At 38.9% G+C, this 24,717-nt stretch overlaps 1 protein-coding gene across 9 annotated transcripts in view; it reads left to right on the top strand.

Moving 5' to 3' along the window:
* The window catches only part of PTPRD (protein tyrosine phosphatase receptor type D), a 302,382-nt gene that overhangs the window by 215,757 nt on the left and 61,908 nt on the right, over nucleotides 1-24,717 (top strand). For 5 of the 9 annotated variants that reach the window (XM_069961952.1, XM_069961951.1, XM_069961950.1 and 2 more), the window contains 4 exons: nucleotides 8,728-8,888; nucleotides 13,779-13,891; nucleotides 17,999-18,040; nucleotides 18,481-18,578. In XM_069961952.1, the coding sequence (XP_069818053.1) occupies nucleotides 8,728-8,888; nucleotides 13,779-13,891; nucleotides 17,999-18,040; nucleotides 18,481-18,578 (414 nt within the window). The remainder of the gene's footprint in view (nucleotides 1-8,727; nucleotides 8,889-13,778; nucleotides 13,892-17,998; nucleotides 18,041-18,480; nucleotides 18,579-24,717) is intronic. The other 4 variants (XM_069961955.1, XM_069961957.1, XM_069961954.1 and 1 more) reach the window with 1 other exon arrangement.

The raw sequence follows: 24,717 nt of genomic DNA, 5'->3' as shown, positions 1-24,717 counted from the left end.
ATATATATATCTTCCACACTCCATTGTAGTGAGAGGGTTTAACCGTAGTGTGCACACAGCCTTAGAATAGATAGGCACTACTTCAAGCCAACGCCCTGAGGACTTAGCAATTAAGAGGAGCGCGATCAGATACCTTGTTTTATAGTTTTCCAATTAATACCTTCAGTGGTGTAACTTGAAGATGCTGGGCCCTTGTGCAAAACACTAACAGGGCTTCCCCTTCATTTGTACTAGTGGTCTATTCATAGTAAAGAGAAACTTTATGTTCCCCAAAGACTGCTGGGCCCATGTGCAACCTCACCTTCTGTATCCACTGTAGTTAATGCTTTTAAACATATACTAAATACCTATTTGACTGCTCAATTAATGGTTTTATAATTATGGTTAAATAAGACTTAGGCTCTTTTTCATACTACATGGAGGCTAGGTTCACACTATGTAACTGTGCGGCTGTATTTTTTATGCGGCTGTAAATGTGCGGCTGAGACTACGGCCGTGGGAAAAAATAGACATGCGGCTGAAAACATACGGTCATTTACTTGGAAATCTGGTTCAACTAAAAATAACAAATAAAATCTTAAGAAAGTGATGCAAACACCTCTGGATGCATCTGGGAAAGCAGGGAAACAGTTTACATGAATTGCTATTACCGGGGTTTGCAATCCTCTGCACTAATGCCGATGTCTCTCATGGTTAATCTATTAAAATAATAAAACACATTTTCGTTGTAATAAAGTGCCTTTCGTTGTTCAATAATTACATTTAAACGAATCCATCATTTTGCAATTAAATATACTGTTAAAATAAATAGATATATAAATAAATGTATATTTATATATATATTTATTTTTTAACAGTATATTTAATTGCACAATGATGGATTCGTTAGAATTAAATTATTGAACAACAAAACTGAATTTATTTCATCGAAAATGTGTTTTATTAATTAAATATTAATTAGTACAGGAAGCTCCATAAGCCGTTAATTCATATTGCCGGCAAAAGAGCATTCTGTACTAATCATCACTTTACTTTAATGAAAACATCAAATATTTCTTCTAATTATGTTATCACAATAGCATTATTAGAAGAAACATTTAGAATTATATGTGCGCTCAGCTGATTGGCTGATCGGCTGAGCGCACATATAATGAGCCGGTCCGCAGTACAGTGACTTCATTGTGCTGCGGACCAGCGAAGAGGACACATCGGTGTGAGTATAGAGCTCTCCCCACCCCCTCCCCAGCACTGCACCCCTCCAAGCAAGGAAGGGGGGGTCAGTTAACCCCTTCCTTGCTGGGATGGGTGCAGTCTGACATCAGTCTGGCCCCCAAGGGGTTAAGGGGGATGCAATACATCCTCCCTTAACCCCTTGGGGGCCAGACTGTAAGCAGCGATCTGTAAAGATGCTGCATACTGTAAGGTGCACAACACCGCTCACAATGATGGGTGTTGTGCTCCTGTTTGTGTGTTTTTTGTGTGTTTCTCCCTTTTTGTTTTTCAGATATCGGTATCCTGGGGATTACGTCGGATTCCGTGGACTACGTCGATGACCAGCGTTTTTTTTATTTATTTTTTTTAATAAAATGGTCAATGAGGGGTGTGGGGGTGTTTTTATTTGAATAAAAAATTTTTTTAACTTATGTCTTGTCTTTATTTCTTTACTGTATAGACTTAGTAGTGGAAGCGGTCTAATAGACGGAATCCATTACTAAGTTGGGGCCTAGTGTTAGCCGGTATAAAATGGCTAACACTAACCCCCTATTATTACCCCAGTACCCAATGCCACCAGGGGTACGGGGAAGAGCCGGGTGCCAGTGGTCCCGGAGCGTCAAAATTGGCGCTCCTGGACCGGGCGGCAGCAGGCTGGTAAGATTTAGGCTGGGGAGGGCCTAAACCAATGTCTCCTCCCACCCTGGTGTTACCAGGCTGCTGTCATTTGGTTTTTAACCCGGCTGGTTATAAAAATAGGGGGGACCCTATGCGTTTTTTTTTAAATAAATAAATAAAAAAACGCATAGGGTCCCCCCTATTTTTATAACCAGCCGGGTTAAAAACCAAACAACAGCAGCCTGGTAACACCAGGGTGGGAAGAGCCATTGGTTTAGGCCCTCCCCAGCCTAAATCTTACCAGCCTGCTGCCGCCCGGTCCAGGAGCGCCAATTTTGACGCTCCGGGACCACTGGCACCCGGCTCTTCCCAGTACCCCTGGTGGCATTGGGTACTGGGGTAATAATAGGGGGTTAGTGTTAGCCATTTTATACCGGCTAACACTAGGCCCCAACTTAGTAATGGATTCCGTCTATTAGACGGCTTCCAATACTAAGTCTATAAAGTAAAGAAATAAAGACAAGACACAAGTTAAAAAAATTTTTTATTCAAATAAAAACACCCCCACACCCCTCATTGACCATTTTATAAAAAAAAAAATAAAAAAAACGCTGGTCATCGACGTAGTCCACGGAATCCGACGTAATCCCCAGGATACCGATATCTGAAAAACAAAAAGGGAGAAACACACAAAAAATACACAAAGAGGAGCACAACACCCATCATTGTGAGCGGTGTTGTGCACCTTACAGTATGCAGCATCTTTACAGATCGCTGCTTACAGTCTGGCCCCCAAGGGGTTAAGGGAGGATGTATTGCATCCCCCTTAACCCCTTGGGGGCCAGACTGATGTCAGACTGCACCCATCCCAGCAAGGAAGGGGTTAACTGACCCCCCCTTCCTTGCTTGGAGGGGTGCAGTGCTGGGGAGGGGGTGGGGAGAGCTCTATACTCACACCGATGTGTCCTCTTCGCTGGTCCGCAGCACAATGAAGTCACTGTACTGCGGACCGGCTCATTATATGTGCGCTCAGCCGATCAGCCAATCAGCTGAGCGCACATATAATTCTAAATGTTTCTTCTAATAATGCTATTGTCATAACATAATTAGAAGAAACATTTGATGTTTTCATTAAAGTAAAGTGATGATTAGTACAGAATGTTCTATTGCCGGCAATATGAATTAACGGCTTATGGAGCTTCCTGTACTAATTAATATTTAATTAATAAAACACATTTTCGATGAAATAAATTCAGTTTTGTTGTTCAATAATTTAATTCTAACGAATCCATCATTGTGCAATTAAATATACTGTCAAAAATAAATATATATATAAATATACATTTATTTATATATCTATTTTAACAGTATATTTAATTGCAAAATGATGGATTCGTTAGAATTAAATTATTGACCAACGAAAGGGACTTTATTACAAACAAAATGTGTTTTATTAATTTAATATATTAACTATTAGAGGCATCGGCATTCGGCATCATTGCCGGCTATTTTTGAAGTACTCCGTACGGACCGCCTGTCAATCCACGGCCGCATGTCCAGCCGCAAACAATGGTCTTGTTCATTTTTTACGGGTCCGTTTACGATCGGGCCGTAGATTCATACATAGTGTGCACTGTGCAGCCGTATATCCTATACTTTCCAGTGTACGCATGAACCACCAAAAATACCGCCGCACAATTACACCCGCAAATACAGCCGCACAGTTACATAGTCTGAACCTGGCCTAAAGAGGTATTCTCATTTAGGCTCTTATTCTAGTGACTGGTGGGGGTCCGTTCCATCGCACTGAAAGTCCCCCACCCCAGTCCTAGGTAATTGAGCATAAGAGAATTGTTCAGATTGGCCCCTAGTGGTGACAATTGGTGACAAATATATTAAGAGAATGTTCTATTTTTTTCTGTAAATGGTGAACAGTATCTTGAATATTTTACTGTTACGAATATTTTACTGTTACGGAATATTAGTGACATCGTCGTAGTGACATTCTATTAGCAATATCTGGGTTTATTTTACAAATAATCTATTAGACTTTATTGGTGATACAACTAAAGAATTTAAGATGCCAAAAAAGTAGGCATGTATTTTTTTTAGTTTAGTTCAGTCTGACAATAGCGTTAACAGTGTTCTAATGGTGCTCATAATATATGTACATTTTTCTGTATGTTTAAGGCTCTGTTCATACTTCTGTTGTAGTTCAACATTCTCACAGAGCCTTTGTCTAAGGAAAGTTAAAGAAGCAGGCCCCACTGCTGCAGGCTGGCATATATACTTACCCGTGATGATCATTTTCCCATGGTTCAGCATCATACTGGTGCTATGGCACAGTTCAAATCCCACTGGTACCCACGTGACCCCTTCTCCAGCTAAGGAGAACGGAATTTAGAGTTTTCAATGCATCTCTATGAAAGTGCTCTTATAGAGATCCATTGAAGACCCTTTCTGGTCTTCAAGTACCCGGAGAAAGATGACAGGCCTAAAGAAAGTGACGTCAGCGCCAGAGGGATCTGAACTTAACCAAATTGACATGGTGCCGCAAGATCACGATCATCACAGGTAATTATACATGCCAGCCCACAGCTGCTAACTTAAAGTGACACTGTCACCCCCTTTTTGCATTTTGACTGCTCTTTACAGGTGTAAAGGGTAAATGTTACAGCTTTCATTACTTATTTTATATCACACCTCATAGTGCTTGTTCTGGTAAAAAAAATTTTTTATCACCTGTGGATTGGTATATGTGGGCGGGGCTTATGTGCCACATCGCTCCGCCCCTATTGCCACTTAGCCCCGTCCCCATCTGTGACGTCTTCACCGCATAGGCCCCGTCCCCTCAGCAGCCATCGGTTTGGGACAATCTAGGGGGTGGGGCCTAGAGTTTTAGGCTGGCGCTTCCAATGGCTGCTGAGGGGGCGGGGCCTGTGTGGCAATGATGTCACGGATGGGGCGGGGCTAAGTGGCACAAAGGCCGCGAGGCCCCGTCCACATATACCAATCCACAGGTGATTAAAACAACTTTTTACCAGAACAAGCACCATGAGGTGTGATATAAAATAAGTAATGAAAGCTGTAACATTTACCCTTTACACCTGTGGGGAGCAGTCAAAATGCAAATAGAGGGTGACAGTGTCACTTTAAGTATAGAATTTTCTTTTTTTTTGTAGCACCTACCTGAGCACAATTATAGCAAAAATTACGTGCATATGTAAAAAACCTTGTCAATCTCATTTGAAAGCTATCTATTGATTATATGCTGTGTTATTATCAACCATTTGTTTCCATTCAGACTTCCCACCTTACGTAGATGTAAAATTTATATATATATATATATATATATATATATATATATATATATATATAATCAGGGCTCCAGACTAAAAAATTTACCTAGGAGCCATTGGCTCCTAACCTGAAAAATTTAGGCGCCAAATAGAATATTTGGTCGCCAACATTTTAAAACATGTAAAATTAATGTTATGTTAAATGGGACTTACTGTATGCAGAGGCCACGGCAGCATCCTCCTTTAGATCCTTTCTTTTCTTAGTTTGAAAACGTTCAACATGGAAACTTGCAACTTGACAACCATATCAACCATATACCCCCCTGCTGCCGGTGTGTTCCCTCAGCCAGCTGCCATCTTACCGGCAATGATCTACTATATATATATATATATATATATATATATATATATATATATATATAGCCCCCGGCAGCCGATGACATATAGCCCCTGTGGCAATGTATATGGGAAGTGGTACTGTGCAGTGTATACATACACACACACTGAGGGAAGTGGTACTGTGCAGTGTATATACATACAGACACTGAGGGAAGTGGTACTGTGCAGTGTATATACATACAGACACTGAGGGAAGTGGTACTGTGCAGTCTATACATACAGACACTGAGGGAAGTGGTACTGTGCAGTCTATACATACACACTGAGGGAAGTGGTACTGTGCAGTCTATATATACAGACACTGAGGGAAGTGGTACTGTGCAGTCTATACATACACACTGAGGGAAGTGGTACTGTGCAGTCTATATATACAGACACTGAGGGAAGTGGTACTGTGCAGTCTATATATACAGACACTGAGGGAAGTGGTACTGTGCAGTCTATACATACCCCCCCCCTCGCACCGCACACGCACTGACTACCGCACCTGGCCGCCATCACAACAGACACACTACCAATCCCCCGCCCAGGCCGCGGTCCCCCCATTACTGGCCGGCCGCCACCCCTGCCGTCCTTCCGGTTGTACTCACCCACTCACCCACAATCTAAGCTTGGTGCCGCTGGGGTGAACTTGAAGAACCGCCGGGTGAGGAGAGGCGGGAGAGAGGCGCTGGAGGAGTGTGGCGCCTCTGCGGCCGTGCGTCCAATGAATGACGGACGTGCTGGATGACGTCATTGGAGAAGCGTGTCCCCAGTGTGCGGGGACACGCTTTGGTGCAGCGTGCGGAAGGCGGTCATTGTCCTTAAAGAGACAGCGCGCCGCCGCCGGGGCCAGTCGCAAGTGGCGCCCAGATTAATAAATCTGGGCGCCATTTGCAAGATGTCAGTCACATTGGCGACTATTTTGGTCGCCATCTGGAGCCCTGTATGTATATATATATATATATATATATATGAATAAGCATAGCTTAGTGTCATAAAATCCTCCCTTATTTTCTGTCCTTACCTGTGTGTGAGCGCCCCCTTACCTACCACCTGTACCTTTAAAGTAATAAAGCATATTCATATTGATGTCACATTTCATTTTATCTATGTACATGCATTATTTTTACCAACCTAAAAATTAGACAAAGAGTTAGGCCCCGTTCCCACTGAGGAAAGGTAGCGGAATTCCGCGACGGAATTTTCCGCCGCGGAATGCCGTTAGCCTCCCGCTCATAATGGGAGTCTATGGGAGCCGCGCGCTCCTGCTCTGTACGCGCTGAAGAATGAACATGTTCATTCTTCAGCGCGGATAGGGCAGGAGCGCGCACCTCCCATAGACTCCCATTATGAGCGGGAGGCTAACGGCATTCCGCGGCGGACAATTCTGGGCCTAAGGGGAAAGGGCAAAATAAAATTTGCTCTAGAGAATGCAAACTTATCTTTTTCCCAAATAATCCTATTGTGGTTTAATTTTCTGCAATAATTATTGGTAAGTGTACATAATGTATCATTAGTAGCTCACAGACTCTCTGGATTAAAGCCTGTGTTATTTCTAATTACCTTGGAAATGACTTGCATTAAGTTTCCATCTCTTCCCCTTGTAATACACATGACTGTAATTAGCAATTTATTGAATAATATCTTGATACCGTCTGACTTCTGCTAGAGTGAAAAGTGCTACCAATTTCTGCATTTCCTGTTAGGAGATGCTGTGCAATTGATAGACCTTCCTCTCGGAGATTATTACAGAGAGTACTGAGGCATGAACTTTCCAGCAGTTATATATTTTAAAATGCCTGTGGAAAATGAAAGGTTCCTGCTTTGTCTGGGGATTGCATGAATAAATAGCTTTTTACGGCAAACATCATTTCAGCCACATGATAAGAGACATGCACAGAAAGTTATATTCTTCCAATTTATTGCTAATATGTAAGCAAATTACCATTTTCTGGGAAAATATTTCTGTTTATTACATTCTAATTTGTTGGAGCAAAACGTAGGTATTGGATTTTATCTTTTTTTATTTTATTTTTTTATTCGTCTAGAAAGTATGGTAACCAGTTTTTCTTAGATATACCATTGTGGAAACATATCTGCATATTAAATAGCAATGTGCTACTTGGGTAGAAATTTCACAATGGTATGATGTTGTTATGTTCTGTTTAGAAACTAATAGTGCGGAAAATATCAAATAAATGATAATATAAAAGTGTTAATGTATTTAGATATGTTCTTCAGGACAAGGCCGGTGCTAAAGACTCTTCAAAGGGAACCAGTCAGCACAATTGGGCTGATATGGTTCCCTGCTGCACAGCATAGCTCCGCTGTGCAGCCCCCGTAGCTACAAGCCGTGACTGTGGCATTAGTTTTACAGCAGAGAAAAAGTACAGTATTTTTATTTCCCCGCAGGATAACAAGAGAGGTGTGGCAACTAGTCCATCTAGGCACGGAGCTGCCCGTGACTAGTCACAGCTCTCTGCCGGTCAGTGCGCTCTTCAGGGATAATTGACAGTCAAAGAGGCCACTAACTGGTCTCTCTTCCCGTCAATCATCCCTGCAAAACACGCTGACAGGCAGAAAGTCACAGGCGGCTCCCGGCCCAGATGACTAGTTACCACCCCTCTCTTGTCCTCATACAGGGGAATAAAACTACTTTTTCCACACTGTGAAACTACTGCTGCGGGAACCACTGCAGCAGGGAACCATTTCAGCACAATTATGCGGATTGGTTTCCTTTAAACTTCATATATCAATACTGAACCCTGGCTATATTGTCCATAGCAATAACTTAAAAAAAAAAAAAAAAGTTTTTTTTATTTGACATATTTGATAAATGAAGCCTTTTGAATCTTTATATAATGTCTGTCAGCTCTTACGATTTAGTTTAGTAAATACTTATAATCCCCATACTATAACAATTCTGGAACATAATTTATTAGAACTCTTCTCCTCTGTTCTCCCTTCTTCTCTGTTAGAGCATCCTTCTCCTCTGTTATTCCTCCTGGAAATAAATGACAAGAAAGCTTTACCATTCTGCTTGTCAAATAGGCATGCCCCGCACAATTTGATTACACAACCAATTATTAAAACAACTCAGTTCTCAATCTGCCTCCCATTGCTTGTTGAACATCATTGAAGATCACTTGCTGCTACATGCTTAATGTAAAATATACGTTTTAAACACAGTTCTAAACATAGCTTTCTTTATTGACAGACGATGTATGCCACTAGTCCTTACTCAGATCCAGTAGTATCAATGGAGCTTGACCCACAACCAATGACTGATGAAGAAGAGGGGTTAATTTGGGTGGTTGGACCAGTGCTGGCGGTAGTGTTCATCATCTGTATTGTGATAGCAATCCTTCTTTATAAAAGGTAAGTGACCTTCTTATATATAATACTGTTATGATATGTTATATATTGAACACAGCCATGCTGTTATGTTATGTTATAGTTAGAGGAAAAGAAGAAAATTGTTGTACAAAATGTGATATTTTTTTCTACCTGAAAAGCATACAGTGACCAATCACATTACATCAATGAAATGGGGTGTCTATATTGATTTTGTCTTGTACCCCAAGTCTTACATCTTTGTGATTCATAATTCTATTTCATTCATATTCTTGACCCCACTATGACCCAACTGTGTTATATGGAACTACAATTAAACTTCTCTATGCAGCTCTTGAAACATAATGTTTCTGCATGTAAAGAACCATATGGTTTTGCTGCTATCCCTAATATATCTTTTAGGTTTAACAATGACTTTTCAGGGTAACCACCCATAGGCAGTGCTAGGAATTTTCTTCCTTCTAGTAAAAAAATATTGTTATAAAGTTAAATGTGACATAGCCCTTCCTCCAAAAATGTTACAATTACCTCCCCCCCCTTCCCATTGTATATATAAAACACATAAAAATAAACAAACATATTATCGTGGCGTGTGTAATTGTCCTAAACAGCCCTGTAGGTTGAAAAATGTAAGTGCTATGAAACAGTCACACTTTTAGAAGACATTTGGAGATGCAGCAGACACAGCAGGCAGCCATCAGTCACTGGTGAGAGGGGCGGAGAGAGGTACATAAGTCATTGTAATGATGATGCTTTTCAAAATAACCCTTCTGACTTATTTACAATATTTTTCACATTTTTGTTGCTGCGATAAAATGGAGTAGTAAGCCAGACAGGTGAGAACCGATTTATCATTGAGTACAATTTCCATAACTGACGTTTAGGCCTAATGAATGTTTTTGTGTATTGTTTATTACCTTGACTTTACCTTACATCCACACACATGGTCACATATCAGGATTAAAGTATAGGGATGAATAGAATAATCTACGTGTTGAGGACATTGAAATAGCTCTCCTTTCTTTATTAATGTGACAGCCGTAAATAGTCATACATTTTATTTTTTAATGGTACATTAAGAGGATGAGGATAACCAGCCGCTTCTTTTTGCGTAGCCGTGTACCCCTGATAATAACCTGACTCTAGTTATGTAGTATTGTGACCGGCTGCTTCGCTCTTGGTTTGTTTGTAAAGCGAAAGCCACTTTTTTATGTAACACTATGAGACACTTGTAGAGTTTAAGAGAGAATGTAACTTCGACATCACGTATGGGTTTCTGTGTAAAGCAGAAGTCAGTTTCCCTTAGAGTGAATGTAAGGGACCAGCGAATGTAGTAAGTTGAAGTTGTGATGCATACAGCATTGTCCCTTACCTTCTGGCTGCTAAGCGTGCAGGAGCAGGGATGAAAGGAATTACAAAAAGTACAGATTCTGACGGAATCAATTTTTTTGTGAAATTTGGACCAAATCCAATTAGTGCCGAATCGATTTGCTCATCATTCATCTCACTATTCAGAACTAGTCTGAAGCATGAAACATACTAGAAAAGACTTGAGGATTTAAATCTATGTAGTCTGGAGGAAGAAGGGACATGATGAAAACTTTTAAATTTGTTTAAGGACTTAAAGTAACTCTGTACCCACAATCTGACCCCCCAAAACCACTTGTACCTTCAGATAGCTGCTTTTAATCCAAGATCTGTCCTGGGGTCCGTTCGGCAGGGGATGCAGTTATTTAAACAACTTTTAATCCGGCAGCGCTGTGTCTAACAGCCGGGGCTTACATTTGTATATGCATTAGGCTGGCACAACCTCTCTGTCCTTCCTCCCCGCTCTCCTCATCATTAGGAATGATCCAGGCAGATTGCTTCCTGTGTGCATAATGAACATGGGCTGGATCGTTAATACACCTGTGCAAAGCTCAAACAGCAGTAAATGTTCCTGGATCATTCCTAATGATGAGGAGGGTGGGTAGGAAGGACGGATAGGGTGTGCCAGCCTAATACATATACAAATGTAAGCACCAGCCGTTAGACATAGCGTTGCAAGATTAAAGGTTGTTTTTAGGACAATAACTGCATCCCCTGCCGAACGGACCCCAGGACAGGTCTTGGATTAAAAGCAGCTATCTGAAGGTACAAGTGGCTTGGGGGGGACAGATTGTGGGTACAGAGTCGCTTTAATATGGTTTAAGAGGGAAGTGATTTAATAAGACACAAGAGCAAGAAGACACAATCTGGGGGAAACACCGGAAGCAACATGAGAAAATATTACTATACTGAAAGAATAGTGGATTCCTGGAACAAACTTTTGGCAAAGGGCTTGGTAACTCTGCAGTAACTAAACCTGCCCGAGATAAACATACAGTATATCTATCCTAAGATATTAAGAAAGAAATAATATAAGGTCGGCCAAGTAGACTTTTCTGCTAACACTCTTCTATGTTTAAACATCTAACACATTGTGATAGTATCTTATGTCAGGAAAGGGATGTGCTGATATTTTACACTAACTACATATTGATGTACTCGTCTTGCTCTAATGTTGTGTACATCATATATACAGTGCATGTCGGTGGTAAGATATAGGATCCAGGTATAGATCTAGGAAGCAGAAGTTTTAACCATTTACACATTACACTGTCCTCCTAGGTATAGGTGAAACCTAGAGATACTGGGTAGTATAGCTTATAATGACAATAGCACCCATGTTATTAAAACTTAGATACTTTGTAAAGTGAGAAACATATTGTCTGGAGCTGAAGAAACAGAAGAAGCAGCCTTTGTTATGTTAATGAATTCACTGTGCGTGTGAGTCACTGGATCATTATTAGGCATTCTTTTTTTATTCCAAAACCAGACTTAATAATTTTGCTTTGTTATTGGGAGTGAAGACCTCGGCTGCAAGTCTCTGAATTGATTAATTCTCTCTTCTTGAGCTCACTTGTGTGGCTTGTCTTGCCTGGGCTTACTTTCTGTAATTAGTATTCAGTTTGCTGATATCACCACCTACAAATAATTAAATGTTTCCAATACCTCTACATAGGTAATAAACTCCCGGCTTTGTTATGCTAAAAGTGAGCAGAAAACGCTCACTGAAAATGGCACTGGCATGAGATTTTATTAAGATAGGAAACTGATGAGTTCTTTTGTGACACATTAAACAACTCAGCCATGGATCTAGCTCATTGTAACTCGCCTCATCGAAGAGGTTGTGGATGTGAAGCATGCCGAGGCAAAGGATCATTTGCAGGGGGATTCAGTCAGTGTTGTCCAGAAAACAATTAGCCATATGTTTACAGAAAGCAGTGGTGTTGGCTCCTCTACACAATCGAGATGCTGCAGCAAATTGACAACACATAAATGAGCTAATATGTACTTGTAGGGCTCCATCTGTCTCTGTGTCAATGGTCTCTTAACAAAAATTGACACTTTTGCCACTGGCATCCTTTATACATTTTAAACCAGAGTGGCACGGAGAACATATACTAATTGCCAGGAAATGTCATGATGTGTTCTTCACATCTAGAAGCACTATAAACATTTATCACCATATATTCAAAAGGGACTGATGTCGTGGGAAGACATGGATCTTGTGTCCAGAGGCAGTAGTTAGTCACGATTCACCATACGGGCAGCCTTAATCTTGGATGACTAGTTAAGCTTGGGTGTCGTGTTACTCTTATGTTACTTTAGCTGACTGGGCTTCATATATAGTACTCGTTTTTGTCAATAATTGCGGATATTATAATTTTTATAATTAACAGTGTGTGATCTACAATTTTTTAAAGACTTCCTTGCAAAATGGTACACTGGTCATATACTAATAAATCAGAAACTAGGTGATGTCTGGTAAACAAGTTTCTTTTTCATACATAGATAATGGAATTTTTTGGTTTTGTTGTGGTGGCCATTTCTGCTCTTGACTAAACAAGTGCAACCATTTGTAGAGTTATCTGACCTTTTAATATCGATAGTCTATCGCCAGGATAGACCATTAACATTAGATTGAAGGGAATCTTACTCCTGCCCCCCAGTCAGCTATTTCAACAGGTTGGGGCACTCATCTAAGCACTTCAGCCTCTTCAATGTTTACTAATGCTCGTTTTTGTACTTGCTGTACCTTTAGTAGTGTTTCACCATAAGGAAATTTTATTTCTTTATTGTGGAGCATTGCTGTCTATCTACATGGAGTGAGTACCCATTGGTCCGACTTACTGGTCCAGGCACAGGAATTTCACAACCAGTGGGCTGATATATATATAGTACAAGTAGTGCACCTGAGCACTTACTCTGTTTGGACTTTTGTACTTTTAGTGGTGATGGTGCAAGTAATGTAGCATTTTCCCGTTCAGCTGAACTGGGCAATGCTGCATCACTTGCAGTACCATTAATAAAAGTATAGTGAGCACAAGAACTAGCAGCAGTATACATTAAAAAGGCTGCAGTGGCGACACAAACATTGCTACCTCATCAAACAGCTTATTGAGAGAGGAATGCAGCATGTCCAAGCATAAAGTAAGGGACTAACTAATTCAGAGTGGAAAAATGTGTTTGCACTTTCCTAACAAAAACAATTTCTGCAACAAACAAAACAATTTCAATATCCCTCATATCAATATGGCTCATTCTTTTACTCCTGGTTTACTAATATATGGCCACTTCTACTTTCATGATTTTTCCAGAATGAGAATTACACTGAGTCTCAACAAATTTAAATCTTGGCAAATACATCCTAAAATTTCTATGTAAGACCTTGCCATTTGGAGCAGTTCATATTCACTTTATGTCTTATTGCTTTGCATGACACATGATACAGTTTCATCATAATTATATATATATATATATATATGCATGTAAACCAGTTATAACACGGTCTACAGTAATGACATTGTCATCCATTGACTTCATGTACAGGAAGAGGACCGAATCCGATTCCAGAAAGAGCAGCTTACCCAACAATAAAGAAATCCCCTCACATCATCCCACTGATCCTGTAGAACTCAGGCGTCTTAACTTTCAAACACCTGGTAAGATTTGTAATTGTCTCCATCGTAAATGTCTTTTATTTCTGTAATGGAAACGTCACCTCCTATGAGGTCTATGCTGGGATCGTTCATGCGGTAAATCAGCCATCAGTTACGAGTTTAATTATAAATGTATATTTCTTCTCTAAATCTTAAAGAATATGTATGAAGAGACATACTGTATTGGTTCTGAAAAGCCACACTATTGCATTAACTACTACCAATAAAAGAATCCATATTTGCTTCTTAGAAGCCTTCCTCTGTCTGATTTTAGTGTGCAACGACATGCAACAAATTATACTGTATGTATTATAAGTATGTTAGAGTGTAACAGTAGAATGTGAAGTCTGCAGACCTTAGGGCACAGTATAAATTGATAGACATTAATTCTATACATACAACATACATTTTCATTCACAGGCTCCATGGTATTGCTTTCTGCTCTACCTTACAAAATTCATCTTTTTGGGACTCCAATTTTGTTTTTATGTTATATTTGTAAATACTTTTTATGTTACCTCCTGCATTATTACAACCTTTATGATCAGCTTTGGCACTCGGGCAAGCTCGATGGCCTCATTACTAGCCACTAGCTCCACAAACTTTGTAACACACAACACATAGCTTAGTTCCATTCTCTTTAATGGGACTGAGGTGCAGTAAGTTAAGGAAAAGCCACTACAATATGCAGCCCTATGTTTGGTACACAATAAAGTGACTGAAGCACTCTTCCCAGTGTTGTGGCCCTTTAAATCAGCTGATCATTGAGCATTGGATGTCCAATAATCTGATATTTGATGTCCATCTTATAAAAAAAAATATATAAATATTAAAGTCCCCTTAAATACCAGAATACAAAGAGAGAGAACTGTCCTCAAAATTCCACAAAATCACTATATTAATTGTTAAGCGTACTTGAAGTAATGTTTTCCATATATTTAATATCATGCTGTAAGGATGATGCGTAATTTGATATAGATGGAAACACCTTGTCTTGGAATGTAGCAAAATAATTGAATCTGTCATTTCTACAATGTGTTGTCTTATGACTGCACTTAGGCACTTAGTCACCATCCTGGCCCATTGAAACCCTATAGAAGGCTTTTAATTAATCAATGAAACTTCAAGGTGATAGCCCTGGCATTCTGTAGACAGTGTAAATTCTCAGCTAGTGAGCCCATATGTGCATGTATGTAAGAATTCAGCAGCTTCCATGTTTATTAATTAGAAGAGAATGGCTCATTAGGCTCCATCAATATTTCAGTAGGTGAGACGGTCTGACTTTTCATTAAACATCTTTCCTGACACAGCAGGTTATTAAAAGACACTAAATGACCTGACACAGAGGGTATTATGTCGATTAGTTCCAAAAATATATGAAGCTAGGAAGTGAAGTAAGCACTTTATTAAATAAGTAACCTCAAATTTGGTTTTGTTGGTGCAGAGGAAGTAATACTTTATATCAAACTGATAAAAATACATTGTAGCTATCTATTTAATAGGAGGTACTATTTTAGAAAGGTTTTAGGGATTTCCAGGGATATTAAATGTTTTACAATGGACTTGAGATGCTTTAGGCTATGTTCACACAACGTCTTTCGGCAGCTGTTTTGTGAATGGCCATTTTATGCAAATGATGGCCATAATGGGCATAAAATGGCCGTGTTTGGTGCCAAAATGACAGTCGACCAAAAAGACAGCCGCAGAACAGTCAAAAGAAGGTGTTGTGTAAACATAGCCTAAAACATAAATAACCACACTTACCTACCCAATTCTTTGAAGCTACTGTTCTGACAGCTCCTGCTTCCAGCTGCCATCCACTTTTTCCTGCTCCCTCTGACATGGGGTCCCTATATGAAAATGTTCATTCATCCCTACAATAGCTGAGGCAGTTCACCGCTGTTTTGAATGATTTGCTGAGCAGACATGACCTGCAGAGATGAAGAGCAGGAAGAGGGGAGGAGCAGCAGGGACCAGGAGCCATTGGATTGACTGGGGGACCAGGCTACGTTAGTATTACATGTTTGTTATGTTTAAAGCTATTTTAGCCTATTGTAAAACAATTTCTATCCCTGGAATACCTCTTTAAATAATGATGGCCTATACTGTAGGTCAATAATACTTTAGTCACCACCAAAGACCCCTCAGGTTTGTACTTTGTTGAAAACCAAGCAGTAATGAATGCAGGCTATGGATAGACGAAGTGATAACCGAGTAGTGACGGCTTCGTATGGGTTAAGACGGTACATCTGATTCCTCATTAGCTATTACTAGTAGTAATTGGGAATGTTAAATTGCTGGGCCACCAGCTTGGACTGCCACCAGCTCGGACTGCCACCTCTGAGTCGTCTAATTTAAAGTAAAGTGATTCTCTTCTTGCAAAATGATTGTTATAGTTTATAGATGTAAAATATTAAAACGTACTGAATATCAAGCAGTAACTATGCACTGTAATATAAGCATAATAAATTTTAAAGTTTTGAAATGAAAAGTCCAGTTAAAGGTGTAGCTTTTCATCACTTGTACAGTGTGTCTCATTTTTCTTATAGACTTAGTAAACTTTTCTTTTGTTACAACCACTGTTTCTGTTCTTTTTTTATTACCTTTGTTTTTTTTACACATTTGGTGTTATTTTATGTGTCTGTGAATGTGCTTTCTTAAGCTTGTATATGTGCAGATGTATTGATTGTATACTATTGCTACTAATTGGCTTACCATGTCCAATTGGCTTTTACTTTTACAGCTTTGAACAGTAATTCAGTCCCCTACGCCTCCCTGATTGGCTCTGTGTCCTCCCTCTCTAGTCAAACTCAGTCCTTATATGATAATTACTCTCTCCCACGATTCGCTCGAAAAGGTCTAAACATCTTTGTCTCTTACTTTTGCTGTATAAATTCTCTTATATCCTCCACATTGACCAACCACCATTTTTGAAAAGTCTTTTTGTCTTTTGTTGACTACTCACTCCCATTCACAGGGGTGCTTGATCTGGATCTACACATGACCTTTTACTTCTTTTCAGCAGTGGCACCCAAACGCTTTCCAAAGTTATACTATTGTAATCCATTGATTTTCTTGGCTTTGTAAATAAGGCAATAAGTTGGAGAATTATAATATATTTTGTAGACTTACACAGCTTTTGCACATTCGTTGAAGGCTTTCTCTTAGATTACAAATTATTCTTTTTAGTAAGACCACCATAAAACCCTCACATGGGAGCAAAAAGCTTTGATTTAGCTAATGTTACCAAGGCTGATGTACCAAGAATTCCAGCTTAAGCCCCCTAAATCCATTGTGTTTCCTTTCCAGTCCTAAAAAAATAGTATGGGGTATGCTTATTCAGATCTACAAGCCAGCTGTTTGTCCAGTATACAGTTTACCACAACAGAATCACAGTATTTGTCTGACATGGAAATCCTTTATACGCTAATATACTGCTGAATGCAGCAAATAATGCTTGGCCAGTTAAAAACGCCTGGGGTCCCCATGACTATCTGTCACTGGTGCCCATTTTGTTTGGGAAGCATACTGTATGTCACAGTCACATGGCAGGCATTGATAATACAAATGTTGGCAGCTGGCAGGTTGATATAGTTACCCCATTTCTGTGTTTGTCTTTTTATTCTTTACAGGTGTCTTTGTAAGACAAAGATGTTTACATCTAGAGTAGATTGTAGGCATTTTTCAGGGGTTGGGCTTAGGGCGTTTTATAGACTATTATTTTGCTCTAACAAACAGCACCGCAACCCCTCTCTCTACAATCTGCTAATAGTGAAAACATTTTTGACGCCCACAAAAGCCATTATATCCCTCCGCCCCCAAAGCAAGTATTATAGCAGAATTACTGCGCATGTTATGATATTCAACTATTTGCATGTCAATGTCCTTTACATACCTCATTTTGGGTAACAAAAAGGTGATCTACTTTCAGAGCTCATGTCGGTCATTCCATGAAACATTCTTAACTTGGTATCAGATCGTCATTTTATGGGTGACCCAAACTGTTTGCTTCATTAGCTCATAGTGCTCTTGGAGCTTATGATTTGGGCTACCCATTAAATTTCATGACATATTTCATTTTTTATTTATACCCCCCCATTTCCTTTTCAGGTTCAGGTGTCGCCGGTTACTCTGGTAACCTCCATTCTTCAAGTTAGTTTGCCTTCATTATGCCTTTGTTTTTGTTTTATAATTCCTAGTTTCTTTCTCTTTTAGGAGCGTTTCTTTTTAGTTCACTACTTTCTCATCACTTATACTATTTCCATTTCATACAGTGCAGAACAAAGGGTTTGAAATTCTACCTGTGCTCTAACTGTGATCACTTTCCTTTACTTAGCTAACATCATGATTCATTGCACAATAATGTCCTGCACACTAGGCGAGTTGGCTTTGGGAATATGCTTGGTGACTACTCATGCATCAAAGCTCATCCCTCCAAAGCATGTTCAGCTTTGAGTAACCAAACTTATCTGCTTGCTTCTCACCTACAGCATCTTTACTACCTGCACATTAATTATCATGCTGCTCTTCTTTACTGTATATCATACAAGTGTCTATGTAGTAGCTGCTATATCTGTCTTCTGTCTTTACAGGTATGGCCAGCCACCCACCGATTCCCATTCTGGAGCTTGCAGATCACATTGAAAGATTGAAAGCTAATGACAACTTAAAGTTTTCTCAAGAATATGAGGTATTTATTTCATATTTCTTCATATCTTGTATAACATTTGAGGATCAGTTGATTGCTGACCTCTTATTGTAACTTGCTAGGCAACTTTAGTACTAAGAGGCTGTGAAATCCATGTTATAATTATATATAACATGGATTATAACTTTTAAAGTTATTTAGGTTTTAATCCATCCACATGTATAGAAGAGGGACAGCACTCTGTGGAGCTGTGGTGCTCAGCCGATACTTATGGAGTTTCTGTTAAAGGGGTTGTCCAGCGAAAATCTTTTTCTTTCAAATCAACTGGTGTCAGAAAGTTATATAGATTTGTAATTTACTTCTATTAAAAAATCTCAAGTCTTCCCAATCTTATAAGCTCCTTCATACTGTATCATGCATTAAGTGTTGGTTTATTTTCAGTCTGACACAGTGCTCTCTGCTGACATCTCTGGCCGAGACAGGAATTGTGCAGAGCAGGAGAGGTTTTCTATTGGGATTCAGAGATGTCAGCAGAGAGCTCTGTGTCAGACTTGAGATTTTTTAATAGAAGTAAATTACAAATCTATATAACTTTCTGATATCAGTTGATTTGAAAGAAAAAGATTTTCGCTGCACAACCCCTTTAAGTTTATATGAAAAGAGATAAAGATACTTTGGTCATATTGTTCCTTGGAGCTGGATTTATCTTTGAAGAACAAATGTTCCCTGGATTTCATGCAATAAGAGTCAGTTGATTTCTTTCTTAGATAGGTTACATAGTCTCCAAAGTCACAAATGTATATTGCTCTACACTGTTATATACAAAGAGTAAATGGCTCACGGTATGTTTATTCCTGTGAAAAAGGCAACCTTTAACTTTTATTATCATTTTTAATGCCTTCTCCCTCCACTTGCACTATTACCATGCGACGAGCAAAATGCATTACCATTAAGCCTAATTCATTCATTACATTCCCCTTGATTCGCTAATTACATTAGTGTCCCTAATGTGATATAAACTTACTAGTATCAGTCTGTCATTTATCCTAATAATCACAAGTATGTAGCTACAAGGAAAATGGAATTGGAGGTTTCTTACATATAATCAGCTGTTATTGTATTAGCAGCAGTGCAGAACACTTCCCTGATACAAACTTGATTTCCAGGAATAGTATTTTAATGATATAACCAAGTTTTGTTCCACAATGGGGTGATTACATTGGTAATAATGGAAGGACATTTGTGATGGCTAAATGGTACTATATGTATATGGAAGAGAGTGTAAGGGAAGCTAATCTCGGAAATCCTTCAGAACAAATGTGTTGTAGAGTTAACATTTTATTCTTTTCATACATTTTTCATCTGGATTATTTTAATCCAATTTGTAACAAATCCTAAGATCCTAAGTAGTTCTTTTAGAAAGTATTAATATCAGGGCTGTGTTTTAATACGTGACACATTTACATTACTTCCTGCACATTTACAGCAGATCTGCATACCGTAAAGGAAAGTCTTTTCTTCTCTAGCCTTAAAGGCATTAAAAATGATTGTACTATTTGGCTAATAGGAGCAATCAAAGAATACCGTGAACATCACTTTCACCTTTTCTTACATGCACTGACTCCTTTTAGCTTCTGTGTATACTGTACATGGCCATCCCTTTGTTATAGTGGGCCCTTTGGCTCTCTTCTAATACATGATTATTATTGACCTGTGCATGCATTGTAACACTGCCCTATGCACTTGAACTGGTGCATTCGATGACCTGTAAGACACAGGCCCTTTATTCTGAGCCGCGTTCAGGGCCATGGGTTTAAGCTCATTCATCTCCTTCCTATTCTGATTCTCTGATTCTATATTAAGTATGAAAAGGTTAACCAAATAGGATAAAAGCAACCCCTAAAAATGAGATTATACTATCATTCAATAGCTAAGGGTGACCTTTTTTGTGCTAGAGATATGTGGGTTTATATTTTGTCTGACAATTTAGGGAGTGAAAATAATGGTAGTGACTATAATAGATGATACAGTCAGGGGCTAAGACTTATATTATGAGTCTCTCCAGGTAAGGTGATGCAGAATCAGGGGTGACCTTATCCCGGCTTGTTCCCCAAATTGGTCTCATGTCTATGACATATCAAATATTTTTTATTTATTTTTTGATTCTTGTCAGTACCCAATTAAATATACACCCCCTGCACTGTAAACATTTATACCCCCTGACTGTGCAATCACACCTATTACCTGATATTCACACCTGTCTGACTAATAACTAATTGTAACACCTATATTGTAACCACATGAGGTAACCAAATTATTAGGCACAATCAGCACTGGTTATATAAATCCTACAAATAAGGTAGTAAGCTCCAGGACAAATATCACATATTTGAATGATATAATGTACGTTACTGATGTAATATATATATATATATATATATATATATATATATATAACACTTAAATATCTCACAGAAAGGTATAGAGTGCACAGATACCACAGAGACCACAGATAGCTAATCCAAACAAGCAATGCAGGACATACAGTACATATCACATAGCAGCCTTAATAGATAATAAAGTGCCTAGTGCTTCACTATCAATGCATGCCGCTTATAGCAATGGCTGTAATCACTAAAAGATGAAGTATATGGACCAGACACCATCAATTAATGCATAAAATACTCTTTATTGACAATAATTTTTATATATTATATTATCACACAGAATACACAATTGGTATAGAAGGTGGAACAACCAGGCAGTTAATTATATCAGAATAAAGAAGTATGTGCACATTGCACACTGACCCGGTGTGAGCTGACATTAAGTGATTAGTTCATAGTGCAAAATAGTGCAACCTGGCCAAAGGCTATATTCAAAATCCCCACAAAGTAGAAAAACATTAAGAAATTAACATAAATCACTAAGGGGAAACGCGTGATCCACACACTTACTAAATCACCCCAACGCGCATTTCGACTGTTCTTTGTCAGAAGGTGGAAAAGACAAAACACTTTATGTCAGTTGACACCGGGTCAGTGTACTATGTGCACATACTTTTTATTCTGATATAATAAACTTTATGGAGTCCATGATCCCGTTTTCCTTGGTTGTTCCACCTTCTATACCAATTGTGTATTCTGTGTGATATATATTTATTTGCACATTGATTTATTTATTCGCCAACATTTTAATAATATATGACAATTATTGTCAATAAAGAGTAGTTTTATGCATTCATTTATGGTGTATAGCTCATATACTTCATCTTTTAGTAACAATAACAATTAAATTGTGAGATACACTATAAACCCACATAACTTTGTATCAATAAAATGATGTGTAATCAGGACCCTCTAAGCTAATTAATGATAGTACAATCTCATTTCTTCAGGTTGGCTTCAGGTCCTCCTTAAAGTAAGAGTGACAGGAAAGGTTGCATGTAATTAGTTACTGGAAGTCATATATATATCATCGTTGTGTGACTTGACATTGTACAGAGTATAGATTTTATGGTATTCCTGTAATAGCAATTACATATATGAAAAGGGCTGGAGACATAATGATATCATCACATAACACTTTTATTGTGTTTGGATGGGGATTCAGTATTCACCAGGATAGAGCACTAAAAATACAGCCTGGAGCCTATAGCCCTTTAAGGAGTCTTGTGCATTCTATAAGTAATGCGGTTTAATCATAAAGCTGCTCTCTAATATAAATGTTATTGCTATTGTGCACCATTTCCAAGTTCTGTAAATGCAGCTGGTAATGTAAACCCCTGATGGTTTATACTGCTTCTCATGGCTTTGTCCAGAGACCTGGATAGGTGTCTGTTGTAATGTTATTGTGGAAAACATACTTATGGTTATGGTTCATTTGGTATTATAGCATATCTGTATGTAAATATATTTACACTCTAAGGCTATGTTCCCACAACGTTTTTATTTGGCTTTTTTTTACAACTTTTTGTGGGGCTGGACGTCATTTTGGTGCCAAAACACTGCTGTAATTTGCACAAATCAGCCATGTTTTGGTGCCAAAATGGCGGCTGATAACCAATGGGTGTTTTCACTCTGGTTATATATCCGTGAGATGGAAACACAATGCACACTAATTACAAATATTGTTTTTATTACACAGTGACTTGTTACATCTCTCCTGACTTTACATGGCTTTTTATAGGCTATGTTTCTACAATGAAAAACATCCGTCATTATCAAAAGACTAATGTTTTTCTTAAAAAAAAAATGTTGTGGGAACATAGCAATAATCAGATATAGCACAACTTTACATCATTTATAGTAAGGCTATGTTCACACACCTTCAAGATTACGATTGTATTGGATAGCCATCATTTACCAACAAATAACAAGTGTTAATTTATAACAACGGAAATTATTGTAGGAATAACGTCCGTTGTTATAAAATAACGCCTTGTCGGTAAATGGCGACCGTTCAATATAAACAGATGTCATTTTGATGGTATGTGAAAACAGCCTCACACGTCCCGGATCGTAGCAGAATTTACACTGCGAGTTCTGCAGCAAAATCCGCTGCGATTCCCTGTATTGTCATTTAGCATGGTTTTAAGTGGGATGGGGCTTTACATACTGGCAGTGGAATGAAAAATCCACTGGGACTATGTAAACCCATAGAAAATGACAGTACCAGAAAAGGCAGCAGAACTCGCAATGTGAAATCCGCTGTGATCCGATACAAGTGAGGGTACCATAATAGTAACTTAGTGACAAAGTAAAGACAGTAAAGAGATTTTAAAGCTTTACTGTTCAGTTTCTACAGAAAATGTAGTTCATGGAAGTTGTCAACAGGTAGATTGTAGGAAATCTTATCATCTACAAATAGATTTGCATATTAGTGAAGGAGATCTACATACCAAACTATATACAGTATAACATGTCCAAAACTGAGTAGAGTATTAATTGAAAATCCTCTTAACACTGAAAATGTGCAGTGCAGACAGCTTATTTAGGAGCAGCCACATATTGACCAGAATCCCTTACAGAATATGGGACATTAAACACAATACATTGCCCTGCTGGTGCTATAATCTGTCATATAATCTGTCCCTGGGATTTATTGCCACTACACAAATACTTCATCATGGTTCAGCTCCAGGGCAGCTGTAACTCTTACTCTGCCAGTAGAACTATTGTCCTATAAACCGAAATCTTATTAGCGTTAGATTCACACGCCATTATTGTGTTATATGTATACAAGCTTTTCATATGGTTTTCAAATCGCAGTAATATGATAGAAATGAACCATATTTTTGCTGCTCAAGTTTTTCCTAGAATTGATTTACAAGAAATTGTTTACTTAAAAGCCTTATTAGTATCTTTGTGAATAATTTTAGGTTGCATAATTGTGTAAGGACTATAGTAATATAATACTCATCTAGCCCCTGATCACTGCGGGCTATGTGTGGGGTACTGTTGCCCCTCAAATACATTTCACAGTCTAGACTCTAGAGCACAACCAATAACCTGCTTCATATTGCATTACTTGGGGGTCATACAAGCTCCAAGCCAGAGTTAGGCCCAATAGGGCCTCTCACAGGAATCTGAGTAGACTGCACTCTGACTGGTTTTAGGCATTTGGCAAAGAACTATATGGGCCTAAGCCAAGTTTTTAGCAGTCCCTCTTCTGTACTTATCCCTGCAGCTGTCCCTACCATCACATTTTCAGTACCCTGATATCACACCAGGTGAGGCTTAAACGGTAACCATGATTCTGCCTTGGCCACAGGTTATACAGGTTTAAACTTCCTGTAACTTTGTTGCCCTCTGTTAACATGAGCGGACTACAAAATTGCCATAAGTCCAGTTCTACTACTGCTAAGTATAGCAGCAGGCTATGGAGTTGCGGGAGGGTTAAAGTGTAACTAAGTGATTTTAAGAAACTAAGTAATAGCTTTTGTTAAGCAAAAAAAGCCTCTTTCTGTACTCAAAAACCTATTTTACAGACCCCCCCCACACACACACGCACACATACGCACACACCTCCACCCTTCTTATCTGCTCATTATCAGGCAAAGCCATCTTCATTACAGAGGAGCAAAGAGAAGACAGGTTTGCTTAGTCCATTATAACCTATGGAGGGGGGAGAAGCCGAGTGGGATGAGTGAGCAGGAAGAAAAGACAAGCAGCTCTGCTGT

Source organism: Dendropsophus ebraccatus, chromosome 3 (assembly GCF_027789765.1).
Source record: "Dendropsophus ebraccatus isolate aDenEbr1 chromosome 3, aDenEbr1.pat, whole genome shotgun sequence".
Classification (NCBI taxonomy): domain Eukaryota; kingdom Metazoa; phylum Chordata; class Amphibia; order Anura; family Hylidae; genus Dendropsophus; species Dendropsophus ebraccatus.
This window is presented reverse-complemented; position numbering and strand designations above follow the sequence as displayed.